The sequence below is a fragment of the Lagopus muta genome, chromosome 1 (assembly GCF_023343835.1).
Source record: "Lagopus muta isolate bLagMut1 chromosome 1, bLagMut1 primary, whole genome shotgun sequence".
Classification (NCBI taxonomy): domain Eukaryota; kingdom Metazoa; phylum Chordata; class Aves; order Galliformes; family Phasianidae; genus Lagopus; species Lagopus muta.
Window position 1 is genome coordinate 124,866,895 of NC_064433.1, and position 14,286 is coordinate 124,881,180.

Here is a 14,286-nt window from a genome sequence, read left to right on the forward strand (position 1 = left end):
TGTTCATGGAGATCAAATAGTGAATGTGAGCACAGTAAGGCAGTGGGTGATGTGTTACGGTAGTGGTGACAGCAACAGTGGGTCACCTACTTCCTTCATATGCACACACAATCCCGCTACCCATTTTCCTGAATTTTCTTTGTCAACAAGTTGAAGGGATTAAACACAGGATAATAGCTACAAACATTATTAGTCAAGTCTCTGAAAATACTGTTGCTGGAGAGCTGGAGCAAATTTCTGAAGTTTTGACTGTCTGATTTAGGTTGGCATGGAAGCAAAAAGCAGAAAATTATAGAATCATGTAGTATCTTGTTTTAGAGAAGACCTTAAAAATCACCTAGTACTAAGTTACGGACGCAGATGGCTTTCACTGGAAAACGTTGCCAAGTAACTCGTCGCACCTGACCTTAAATGCCATCAGGGATGGGACATCCACAGATTCTCTGGGCCTGTTCCAGTGTCTCGCCACCCTCTAAATAAAGAGTTTTCTACTTACATTGAATCTAAATCTCCACTCTTATAATTCAAAATTGTTACCCCTTGTCTAGTCACTATAAGACTGTGTAAAAGCTTGTTCTCCATCTTCTATGTGTTTCCTTGAAGTACTGGAAAGCCACAATGAGGTCTCCATGAAGGCTTCTCTTCTTCATAAGAGAGGTGTTCCACTCCTCTGATGCTCTTTTTGGCCCTATATTGAACCCACTCCAATCACTCCGTGTCTTTCATGTGCTGGGCTTCTCACAGCTGAATATAGTATTCCAGATGAAACCTCATGATGGCAGAGTAGATTGTGACAATCATGTCCTGTTGGCCACCCTTCCTTTGATGCAGCCCAGGATACTGTTGGCAAGTGCTCGCTGCTAGCTCACGTCCAGCTTTTTACCCACCACAGCTCCCAAGTCCTGCTCTGGACGGCTGTTCTCAATGAATTCTTCTCCTAATCTGTACACGTATCTGGGATTGCCCCAACAAAAGTGCAGCACCTTGCACTTGACCTTGTTGAAGGTTCATGTAAGTCTTCTTTTCAAGTTTGTCCAAGTCCCTCTGGATAACATCCCTTCCTTCAGTTGTGTCAACTGCACCACTCCGCTTGGTGTCATCACCAAACTTGTGAGGGTGCATTCAATCCCACTGGCTAGATTGCTGACAAAGATATTAAAGAGCACTGACCCCAAGATAGAGACCTGAGTGATCCCTCTTTTTACTGGCTTCTGCCTGGACATAGCACTATTGTCCACAGTTCTCTGGCTGTGGCCATCCAGCCCATTTCTTAGCCACCAAATAATTCAGCCTTCAAATCCCTATCTCTCCAATTTAGAGATAAGGATGTAATGTGAGATATAATATCAAAGGCTTAGAGAAGTCCAGGTAGACTCAATTGGTCTTCCCTTGTTGACTGATGTAGTCACCCTATTGTAGAAGGTTACCAGACTTGTCAGGCACTTTGTGAAGCTGTGTTGAGTTTCTCAGATCACCACATTGTCCTTCTGGAAGTACTTGGCATCATTGCAAGTGATGCTGAATCTTACATGGTAGGTTTTTGAAATTATAGAAAGCAACTGTTATAAAAATTAATAGATGCCAGTAAATTTGTTAATGAGATTTTAACTTGGGTCATAATAATATTTAGTATTTGTTGTGCAGTTTATTTAGACATGTGCAAGACATTTACTTCAAGCTTATGTGTTTTTTGATTGAAGTATTAGAACAGCAAAAGTGAGAGCTATTAAATGAAAAATAGCCACAAATAGTTTCTGATGAGCTCTACAGACACTATTTGTTCTGTACTTTGATTGAGCTGTTATCAGAAGGCTGTGTTCAGTTCTGATGTTTCTACCTTAGAAAAAAAAATCAGAAAGTGTACAAGCCAGCTGCTTAAAAGCTTAAAGGAGAAGAATAAAAACAGGCATCAGAATAAGAGTGTTTAAAGCACCTCCTACTGGAAGAGTTCAGAGTGCATTTTTATTTTTTCTGTATGTGAGTGGTTAAGGCACTCACTGCAGATGTTGGAAATGGAACTCATGACACACCAGCAGTTAGTGTTGTTGGAGAAAAGATCATCTCCTATGACCTAAGAAAAGTCTGCAGAGAAGAGTTAAGGCTACTATTGTCATTTTGACCTAAGTGCCAAAGATCTGAAGGACGATTCATACCCTTCACCCCACATACCTGAGGGCTTTGTGTTTCCTATGAACCAGCTGGTGGCTTTTCAGTGTTGGATTTTGTGAAGTCATTTTGGAGCCTGACTCTTTAGGGTCTGGAGAAATGAGTCCATTGATATGGGGTAATGAGTTCCCTAAAAAATCACCAGTTGATTAGCTAAGTCCAATCTGTTTGGTGAAGGTTATGATAACTGAAAATATCATTTTGTGAATTTAATGCTTGACCAATTTTCTAAATTCACTTTTCTAGAAGAGACCTGCAATGCACTGTAAAATTTGGTGGCGACATGGTTTTGTTCTACTGACACTTGTGTGTATTGAAGAGGTGTGTCTGCTACCTCCCAGTCTGACTGATGGGTGTTACATTGCAGAGAGCACAACTGGCCCCATCTAAGCAGACCTTAACCATGACATTTTCCCCACCAGACAACAGATGAGCGGGTTCAGCTGTCAGACATCAGAGCAAGCAGGTGGTACCAGTTCCGTGTGGCAGCTGTGAACGTGCATGGGACAAGGGGCTTCACGGCACCCAGCAAGCACTTCCGCTCCTCTAAAGGTGAGTTTTGGTTCCCTACATCTGGAGCACATCTTCTGCTTGCTCAAATGTGGAGTGCTGCCTGTGTTTTTGTGGCAGGAAGTGGGGCTTTTGGTTGTTTTGCCATTAGTTTTAGAAATGGTGTGAGGTTTGTTTGAAGTCTGCCCAAGAATTAAAGGTTAGTAGTATCATTATTCTTTTTATCAGTAAGAAGTCTCAATAAATAATCCTACTTTTAGACATTTTCCATGCTATTGGTATCAAACAACAAGACCATGACCACGAAACATGGAGAATGATTTTCAATGTTTTATTCCAAGAGATCTCTTATGTTCCTTTAGCTATAGGAAATTTGTTACTGTCATATGTTTAGCTGAGTACAGAAATATTTGTCACCTACATCTAAGTAATTGGAGCATTGTTATTTTAATGGAAATAGGGGCTGTCTTAATATGACTCCCTCCCTTTTCGCACTAATCATAAGGGCTTAAGGATAATAAGGGTGTATTTAGCAGCATGTTACTTTTCAATGGGAAGGAATGTTAGCCAGTCAATTAAGTGTTGCAGGAATTTTTGTTGCTGTTGCTTGATTTGTCAAGGGATGTATGTGGGCAGTAACTTTGAAAATGGATCAGTAATTGGTACTGGGAAGATGGGAGCTCAAACAGATCTCCCCTCCTGTGAAGTTTTTTTCTGATGTATTTTTGACCCATATGAATTAGAGCTTTTCTAGATGACTTTTAAGCACTGTATCACAGGCCAGAAACCATCCCCAATAATCTGGATGTGGTCACCCTCTCTTACAGCAGTAGTAGTAGTCTGGAAATAGCCTGACCGTGTTTGGTGCCAAACAATGAGTTTTAGCAGTCTTCACAATATTACTAATGGAAATGAAGTTTATAATAGATAGACATGTCTTTGTCTTGGTAGTGACAGAATCTTTACACTTTTATAAAGAATACTTAGAAGTATACATTTATTTCTCCTGAAGAGTTGACTTGCAATATAAACAGTTGCTATTTATGGGTTTTCATGTTAGCTTTTTCTTTCTTTTTGGTCATAATCAATCCTAGAAAAAAATTTTATTGTAGGTACAGTTATATAAGCGTGCAAGTGCTTTTGATAATATGGATGTTTTAATTATTTACTGAATAAGTTTACATTCAGCTCACATTCAGTTTACATTCAGAATTTTTAGTGCTATAACCTCGTATCTGATAAGAAGGTTTGTTGGAGTGGTCATCCCACTATTGCTGTGAAACAAAGAAAAAGCATAATTTTAAGAATTTGTTGCAATTTCTAGCATACAGTTTCAGTGACATAAAAAATGCAGTTCGTCCAAACTGTGATGAGTTTACTGCAAGGACTCAGCAGCAGCAGTAGCTTTCTCTGATTTTTCTCTTGAAATGCAGTTAAATAGATATAGTGCCTCATTGCTGAATTGGGCACCAGCTTTCTTTTCAACTCACATCATGGTCAGTTATTTTTCTGAATTGCAAGAGATTTTCCAACTATTCTGCTTGAAAACACTACAACTGCATTTACATGAAGATATATCATGATAACACTGGGATTTTGGCTTGAGCATGACATTTGTGTAAAATTATGTTCCAAACACGTCCCTGATGGTTGGGTTCACCACAGGAGCATATTGTTCAAAACACCTACATTAGTAATGAATGTAAGAACATCTGTGTTAAGTCGTACTGAACATCTCTTCAGCTGAGTATCTGACCGTATCCATAAATGGGTTTCTGGAGAACAGTGTGACAGCATAATAAGCATACAGAGATATTTCTTCAGAATAATCTCCTACCTGGCAGTGATTTTCAGGAGCTTGAGGTTTTGAAATGATTGTATGTTAAATACCAGAGCCCGCTTCTCCTGCACTCTCTGCAGTTACTCCTGAAGCATTGCTCTCCAGTTGTACTGTCAGGTGGGCAGAGAGCACTTTGAGCACTTCTAGGACTTTGCAAGAAGTACAGAAGCTAGCAAAACATCCCCATGCTGTTACATAACAAATGAAAACAGCAGAAAATACACAGCTAGTTCTGTTCAAAAGTTGCCAGTAACCCTCACCTACTGTTACCCTCACAATAACAGTTTTCAAATCTAAGCTCCTGCACATAACAGAACATTGTGAATTGCCAAGCAGACAAAAGGAATAGAGTTAACTGTCAGCTCTGTAGTCAGAGTCATCTTATTCCATCCATTCATTTGAGTATTTTAGAAGCTTTGTTATGTTAGGGGCTATTGCGAAGATACCATGTTTACCAGATGAAATCTGGAAGCATTAAGTGATTGTGGTGACTGGCAGGGATGACACTAGCTTGTCAGTATCTCTCAGCCTCCATGTCCCTGAGTAGGCACACATAGCACTAACAGTTGTAGTTGGACTATTTATTACAACTTTGGAACAGAGTGGGAAGTGGCTGCCCCTGCCTGGCAGAGAGGCAAAAAACTACTGATCTCATGTGCCTGTTTTTGGGTGCCAGCATCTGCTCATTCCTACAGAGCTCCTGCTGGCATATTTAACCTCTGTTATCGAAAAGAAAGGAGGATTTTGGCACCTCCCCTTTGAAAGTTTGCTAACTCTCTTTGGTACATTTGTGTGAAGTGTGGTCAGAAACTCATGTCAGTTCTTGTACTGTTTCATTATGTTGCACCAGAGAGCAAGAAAGGATTTATCATCTTCATCAGATTTATTAACTTTTTTTTTTTTTTTAAAGGAAATCCTTTGATTAGGAAATGTAACAACAATTCCTAAAACAGTTTCTCACACAAGATGTTAAACTTCTACCAGTTGCTCATAAGTGGGGGCAAATGTAATATATAATCAGAATATTGGGAACAGTATGGAACCACAAAATTTCTGTCACTAAGTATTTTAAGCTGTTAAAAAAAAAAAACACTCAGAAACATTGGTGCCAAAATTACTTAGAGAGTGACTTACTTGTCTGGTAATTACGATGCTTTTTATACTGTTTTGTGTCTTTTGCAAATGCAAAAATGTGATTTCTAAGTAGATACAACAAAGCAAGATTTTTTTAAAATTCAAAATAACTTTACATCTTCTGAGTTATGTAATAACTTTTCTTTCACTAAAAAGCTCCTTATTGTCCAAATTAGTTTAATATCCCAGTCACAAAAAAACATAAAAGTAGGAAGACAGAAGAGCATTTCATCAAGCATTTCAGCTATAAAGGTTCTACACCATTCTTCATCTACTTGTGTTTTGATTATTTATCTGCTATAGACGTTGATAGTCCTATACTGTGAACAGCTGAGGTGAAGGTTTATTAGCTATTTTACACTGCCTCATGTATTCATTTATGGAATCAGTATGTAAATAATAAATAATCAAAATGACACTGCTGAGATAAATAATTTATGAAAGGTTCAAAGCATAAACTGTGAGAATTTTTTATGCTGTTTATTTATTCCTATAAAAGGAGACAAAGCGTTTATATTGGCCTATCTGGCATAGCTCTTTACAGGGAAAAAAGCGATGCTTTATTTTGCCATAATTTGATATACCAAAGTTACGAGAAATATAGATTATACATATCTCCTTAGAACAGATAGCCAGAAGGTGGAGTTAATGCAGCACCTAGGAGAATGAGTCCTTTCCTGAAAGTAGGACTCTGTACATGGATTTGCAGGTTGATACTGTCAGTGAAAATGGATCAAAGCTTCCTGGTATTCTTGATAGTGATTTCCACTTCATTTTTTTATTTTTTTTTAATTGTGTTTGCTTTCCTTTTCATCTTCCACTGAGTGACAATAATTTGCAGCAACAGCAAAAAGCTAGCAGAATGTCTGGCAGAATATTTTTGATCCCCAAAGATGTGAATATACTTCTCATAGTTTAACTGATCTTCTCCAAGCTGTTTCATTTAGTTTGGAAGGAGAAGAGAACTGATCCTACAATCCAAAAATAAGTCTATTTAGGAAAGAAAAGAAAAAAAAAGCTATGATTCCTTTTTTCCCATTATGGGACACCGGATAGCCTAACCCAAATTGCCAGAAGCTGTTTGGCACTAGTGATTCAGCTGGTATTTGTATAAGAGTTTTTAGACTATTTTTTCTAGCTTTTAGGTTCTATGATGACAGTGACCTCTCAGTAAAAGATACTACTGTTACGTAGAGGAACCAGCATTAAGCATTTCCATATAATATATTATCTTGCTGGTTTGTAGTTAGACACTGTGCTATTTTCACAGGCTAAAAGGGGCTGTAAGATCAACACAATGAGCACAAACCTGATCCTTCCACCTTGCTAAAGGTTTTTATCTTCACCATAAAGGCAGCTGCTAGCATACACAGGATGAATTGTCAAGCAAAAGGAAGCAGACAACATTGTTTTCACAGCACATAAGTACCATGCTGGATGAGATTTCATGCATGCATTACTGAGTGTTAGTAAAACCAGAACAGACACCCACTCCTGGCAATAAAATTCTTTCTGTTGCTCCTTTGAGACCAATGATTTTTTTATACTGCTGCACAGCTGGTTTATGTGTGCCATTTCCATTGGGCAAAGCCAGTCCTCTTACTTATGCCTTGGAACTGTTTAATAGTTGAAAACATGTCTGTAGAGCAGTTTCAGCAGATTTTTAGAGTTGGGATACTTAATGTTTAAAAGATAGTGATGGATGATCTATTTTAAGGAGAAAAAAATATGTCAGTAGAAAAGGTTTAAACAGGAGTCAAACTTGCTGTCATTTTTACAGCTCAGAATGGAAATTCCGTGTTTGAATGTCATTATTCCTCTCTGACTTATATATTTTAAATCATTTATTGTTTTCATTACACTTGCCACATTTAAAGCTAAAGAGAATGTTTTGCAGCAATGTGTAATGCAATTATTGTACCTACCCTGCACGTGCTTTTTTACTGAGGTGGCAAGTTGCTTCTAGATCCTATTTGTAGAAAGAATTTTGTAAAACATAAAGTGTCTATCACTATGTTTAAAAATATGATTGTGGAAAGATGTGCGTTTTGAAATGGTGATGTGAGTTTTCTTTTTTTTTCTTGTATTAACAGCAAGGAATCCTCCCTTCTGGGGACTGGAGACAGTTTTTCTTGTGATGGCTGAGTAGCCAGCAAGACAAGCATTTAAGTCCTTTGGGTATACTCAAGCCAGATACAATGCAGACAAATGCAGTACTTACTCCATGTGCTGGAATAGCAGCCTCAGCCTTGACCTAATGAAGCTATCATTTCTAGCAGTGAGAAGTGATTTACTTGTCAGATGGCTGAGACCAGAATATTTTAAGATTTGAAAGCAGTTGTATGTGCCAAATTATAATATATATAAGGATTTTTCTTTTATTTGAGCTGTAGCATAAACAGCAAAGGAAAAGCTACAACTAACAGCACTCTTTCTGCAAACCAAATTATTCAATTTAATACTTGGATAAGTGCATTTAAATAAAATTTCAGAACTTTAAATTAGAAAAACTGGCCCTTCCAGTAGTTTAACTTTCACATATCTATATTATACATGTGGGCAGTCAGTCAAAGGGGCCACAGGTATATGAACACAAATAGCAGAATGGTTGTTAGTTTTACAGTCATTAGAATTCCAGTTTAGCTTCATAATCAGGTTAACAAAAGTGTGAAAGCTGTGTAGTCCAGTACCAGTTACTAGACGTAGAAATATTTCAGCACAAAAGTTGTGTATGGCTTTTTGTGTCTGGATAGACATAAGCATAATGGAGTGCCTTGTAGAAGAATGAGTTTCCCATTATTTTTCCAATAGAATTGAGAAGGCTTAAAAAAAACAACAAAACAAACCTGAGTAAGCTACAATTATCTCATAAATATAAATAAATAGGCTGTATGCCTAATGAAGGAGTGTGTTGTTTAGGTTATATAAGACGGGCATTTTGCTTGCTTTCTTGAGTTTTAGGGATGTTAAGGATGTTCTCATTTTTTGAGGGTGCAGTGTTTTTTTATTTGCTTGTTTGTTTGTTTGTTTGCTTTTCTTCTTGGTAATAACAGAGGTCACAATATACTGCCTTGTTGCTATTCTGTCTTACTTCAGACTTTTCAAATGAGGAAAACATGAACGTTCCTGTTTTTTGGTGTAAAAATAATTATGGTTCTGTCAGCTATAGAAGTGATGAGTGGTATAGAGAGACACAGAATTAGATGAATAAATTATATCATCATATGGAAATAATATGCAGTGGATTCTCAGCTGATATAAAGTGCTCGCTAAGTGGCTTCATATTTCAGGTACCCAGAATCCAGGAAATATTTTATTGTTGGTTTCCCAAAATCTAACAATAGTTTGTTAGTTTTTGTGGTTTTTTTCTCCTTTCTTGCACATGATTAAATGTGAAATTATAGTGCTTGTCAATGTTCAAGAGGGATTTGGATAATGTCCTTAGTAATATACTTTAACTTTTGGTTAGCTTTGATGATTTTATGATTCTGTGATGTGGTCAGACAGCTGCACTAGATGATCTCTGAAGATTCCTTCCAACCATTGTGTTGTGTTCTGTTCTATTCTTATTTTTTCATCTTTGATCATTTTCTTGTTTCTGTGTTGGTCATTCCAAAATTAATGCCTCCTATTTATTTCCATGGAAACTGCAACATATACATATACAAAGAGCACACCGTGACTATTTGATATAGTAAACTCACAACTACAAAGCACTATTTTTCAACAGTCACCACCATTAGTTTTGCATTTCTGCCAGTGATGAATAAGTACCTGCATGCTGCTCCCATAAAAACCTGCCTCAGTGCAGGTGACCCACTGTTTCCACAGCTGCTGCAGCAATGTTGTTGGTAGGAGTATGTTGTCCACACAGTCCATCTTACATTGGTCTGAACAGATGAAAGTCAGAAGATGCCAAATTCAGATTATACAGTGGATATGGTAGGACAATCCAGCCAAGACTGGCAGTGAGACTCAATGGTCTTCAAACTAGCATGCAGCCTGGTGTTATCATGTTGCAAGAGAAAGATTGTTGTCTTCTCTAGCCTGTCTCTGAAAATTGGAGTCTTCATCTTAGTCAGCATCGTGATATTGCAGTCAGAGTTGATGGTTTGTCCAGATTCCAGGAAATCCATGTTTACCTATCCCTATTCCAGAAGACAGTGCGTATCACTTTATCCACTGTCTGGAACTTTTTCTTCAATGGGAAATTCACATATCTTCACTCTGTGAACTGCTGTTTTGACTCCAGCTCGTAATGGTGACACCACACTTTGTTATTGGTAACAGTGCGATCCTGGAAGCTGTCACCTTCAGCCTTGCATTGGTTCACTGGGTCCTGACAAACCTGCATATGTGGTTCTTTCTGTTCCTGTATGAGCACTTGTGGGACACAGCCTAACGCAGATGTTATAATATTCAAACATTGCCACCATTGTTTCCAATGCATTTAGGCTTATATTGAACTATGTACACAGTTCCCTGGTTGTAATCCATCAATTCACATAGATGAGCTGATCAAGGTGCTCTTCATTCCGTGGTGTGACAGCTGTGCAGAATGTGGCTTGTTGTCCACACTGCTGTCGCCACTGCTGAAATGCACTCATCACCTCACTGTGCTCACAGCCACTGTTTGGTCTCCATAAACATTCAGCAAGCATCAATGAATATCAATGGTTGCCATTTTTTCCATATGGAGGAATTCAGTTCCACACCTTTTCTTCATTCACACTTTCACTTCAGACAACATTTTGTCAGACTGCCACTCTGCTGCCAGCTGTTGTACTGCAGTGACATGAAATGGAATATTATTAGGAGAGTTCAATCCCTACTGCCATACCACCAACATTTGCCTCTGACTTTGTGAGCCAACATAATAAAATAGGAGGCGTTATTTTAGAGCAACCCTCGTAGATTATTATTTTCCCCAGCTTAGTCTACTATTTTTTTTTTTTTTTCTAGAAAATATGGTACTTTCAAATTTCTCACTTTTTCATGTCTGTCAATTGCAGAACTCCATCCTTTCTGTCTTGACGTCTATGACTGCTCTTCTTCCTCCTTTTAAAAGACACATTTCAATGGCATTTGCTAGGTTTAGCAAAAAAATTGCTATTCATTTTCTTGTGGGGCCAGAAACACATACCAAGGAATTCTGAAGAAAACAAATTAAACAAATTTGTTTTTTTGTTTTTAGTTCTATCAAGAGTTTATTCTGAGGTACTATATTTCATTTAACTTTTAGAATTTTGGGGATTCGCAGAGTATTTTGTAGACATGGAAGACATGTACAGTTATAATTGTTTAGGCTTATGTCAAAGCATTCATGAAGGCATACCCTCCAAAACACTTTAACTGTATCCCATATGTTATATATACATAATACATGATGTATGGTACTTGTGGGAGTTAACCTGAATAATTCACCTGTGGTAATACGATCAGTTGCACTTCAGGTTATAAATGTTTTATGGCCACAATACGTTGTCACATTGCATTAAAAAAAAAAAAAAGAACCCCCAACAGTTAGTGAAGCTGGATGCTTGAAAGGATTTTGTTGGTTTTTTTTTTTTTTTTGATTCATTATTCTGATTATTGTGTCCAAATTTCATTTCTCTTCTACTTATATTATCAAGCACAGAAATAGATGATGAATTATGTTAGATAACAATACAAGCTATTTATCGAAAACAAATTTTAGAAATTAATCTTCATATTACTTATCTCTTCCAAAACATGCAGCTTTGTATATATTTAAAATAGAGTGGTTAGCTGCTAGGAAAGACAATAAATGTAAGAACAGTGCCAGGAAAAAAAATAAATAAAACAATCCAACTTACAATCTGATAAAAAAAAAAAGGAATTAGGAAAATGAAGTTAAATTTCCAGAATTCTTAAACTCATGGGTTTTTTTTTTTAACAGTTACAGCCATTGTGTGTGATAACAGGACCATTCTTTACTATTTAACTAAAATGACACACATGAGGAAACAGAAGCATCTATTGTTATTTAATGGAGACTCCTGTTAAATAAGGGGAATAAGACATTATTTCACATTTGCTGGTCTTTAAAAAGGAAATGCTGTCTTTATTAACCCTGAATGTGTTAGTTTGCATGACCTGGTGATGGAATTTTTCAGTGAGACCATAAGTCATAGGGATTATCTGATGAACTTAGTATGTCTGGAAAGTTCATTTAACAGCTCATTAACCATTATGAAGAGATTCAGGTGAACTGCACCATAAATGAATGCCTGATGTATCTTCTGCACACCTCCAGTTTTATTTCTGGGAATAAGTGGTGGCTCATTTGGCAGAAAGGTTTCATTAAAATGATTTTCTCAATCACATTGTATATCTCTTGGCTTCAACTTCATATCATGCCTTAATTACTACACATTTTCTTTGCATGCCTGAAATATTTTGATTTTTTTTGAGCTCCACTGTTCAATTTGTTTACATACTTATTTATTGGTTTGTGTGTTTTCATTATATCTTGCCTGTAATGTTTGGTTAACACAGACACTTAAAAAAAGAACAAACAACTTTTTGAAGTATTCTTTCACAAAAGTGCTGGTAAAAGAAGTATATTGCCATATTCACTCTTTGTAGCATTTTTTGTAATGTTTCCAAAGTTACTTAGATTGGGAATTGTGATTAAAAAGTAAGACTCAGATGACAGTGGATTTGACTTTCAAAAGTTCAGATGAAAAATTTCTACTTATTCACATGACTCAGCCATTATATTGTATGGTTATACCACAAGGACCTAACATTCAATATTAGAAATTGTTCAGTAGTGGAACCTTTAACTATCTGGTGTCAGTAAATCTGGGGTTGGCACATAGGCAATTGAAGGAACAACACCTCAGTTAATATTGAACAGAAACTTGAATAGGGAAATAAATCACAGGGGTGGTTGAGTCTGCTGTTGTTATTAATATATATATATATATATTTATTCTAAGGACATGTTAGGATGGATGTTAGGGGGAAGTTCTTTACAAGGAGAGTGGTTAGGCCCTGGAACGGGCTGCCCAGGGAGGTTGTGGATGCCCCGTCCTTGGACGTGTTTAAGGCCAGGTTGGACGGGGTCCTGGGCAACCTGATCTGAATGTGTATGTTTGGTGGCCCTGCTAGGCAGGGGGGTTGGAACTACATGATCCTTGGGGTCCCTTCCAACCCGGGTGATTCTGTGATTCTGTGATTCTGTGATCTGTGACATGTCTATGTCTATGATAGTGGATATCAGTACAAGAGTTTGAAAGAAAGATTCAAACTCTAGAAATATTCTCATCTGACAGTTCTCTGACAGCACAGACCAAAATATTTGGTGTCTCCAAGATTTTATTCTGTTCTTGTGAGCCAGGAGTTTTTACATTCACTGTGTATTTATAATAATGCCAGAAATAAGCCTAATGATCAGAATCACAGAATCACAGAATTGTAGGGGTTGGAAGGGACCTCCAGAGATCATCGAGTCCAACCCCCAATAATATATATTATAATAATTTATTACATTATGATGAAACTTTATCACATTTGTGAACATAGCAATGATATAGAATAATTATAATCCTACATGTGAATACATAATTGTATTTTTAGTAAAGTTTGGATTTGTAGAATTTGCATCTGTGAGAAATTTTTGCCTGAATGTTCTTAAGTGCATTGAGAATGTTTAATACAGATTTTGTATGACTAGTAAATATATAAGATGAATATGATTTTTAATTTACTTAAGAGTGATCTTTACATATGATTTTTTAATATTATTTGATTTTATTCTTAATTTCAGATCCATCTGCTCCACCAGCTCCATCTAATATCAGAATTGCCAATATCAGTGCAAACAATGATGGAACTGTTAATGTAATGATTACTTGGGATCTTCCAGAAGAGCCTGATATTCCAGTGCACCACTACAAAGTTTTCTGGAGCTGGACTTATAGCAAATACGTGATCCCAGCTAAAAAAAAGAGAAGGAAGATTACTGACGGGGTAAGAAAGAAAATAGCAAATGAAGCAGAGATATGACTATGTATTAATTCTGGAACATTCAAACTTATTTCTGGCATGAAATAAACAGAGTGTAAGTAAGAAAAATGTGATAAATTGCAATAATTTCAACTGCTTGGAAAGTAATTGACTTAATTTTTAAGATCACCAACCCCACAGGCAAATTTGATACCTCAGTTCCTTTGCTTCACTGAACTCGAGGAGAAAAGCAGACTTCTGTCTTAGAATGCAGGCAAATATAAGATTTTGCAGGAGAGATGGATAGAAAGTTCATTGCTTTTTCACCTCTAGAGCGGGATTTATTTTACCACTCTTCTGAAAGATGGAGTGGTGTTTCATTTAAGAAACATTAACATAATCTGTTGCATTATTTTTTCAGTTTGTAAACAAAAGGCACCATTATATAGAATAACTATTAAATAATCAGTAGGGGCCCAAGGAAAAGAATAATAAACATTTAAATAATCTGTTGTGCCAAAGATGTGACATATTTCATAGCGGCAGTTTTCTTTTGAGATTTTTGACTGCATTAAGTCTTGCTGTCATTTCCTTAAGCACATTGCACAGTAACTAAAAGTAGTTAATAGAGATAGAAATGTATCACAAATAAAAGTCTGGAC

The 14,286-nt window shown here is 36.8% G+C and overlaps 1 protein-coding gene across 1 annotated transcript in view; it reads left to right on the forward strand.

Moving 5' to 3' along the window:
• Nucleotides 1-14,286, forward strand: part of ANOS1 (anosmin 1) — a 133,925-nt gene that overhangs the window by 86,355 nt on the left and 33,284 nt on the right. Inside the window, exons 6-7 of the mRNA XM_048928523.1 lie at nucleotides 2,589-2,718; nucleotides 13,446-13,648. Coding sequence (XP_048784480.1) covers nucleotides 2,589-2,718; nucleotides 13,446-13,648 — 333 coding nt within the window. The remainder of the gene's footprint in view (nucleotides 1-2,588; nucleotides 2,719-13,445; nucleotides 13,649-14,286) is intronic.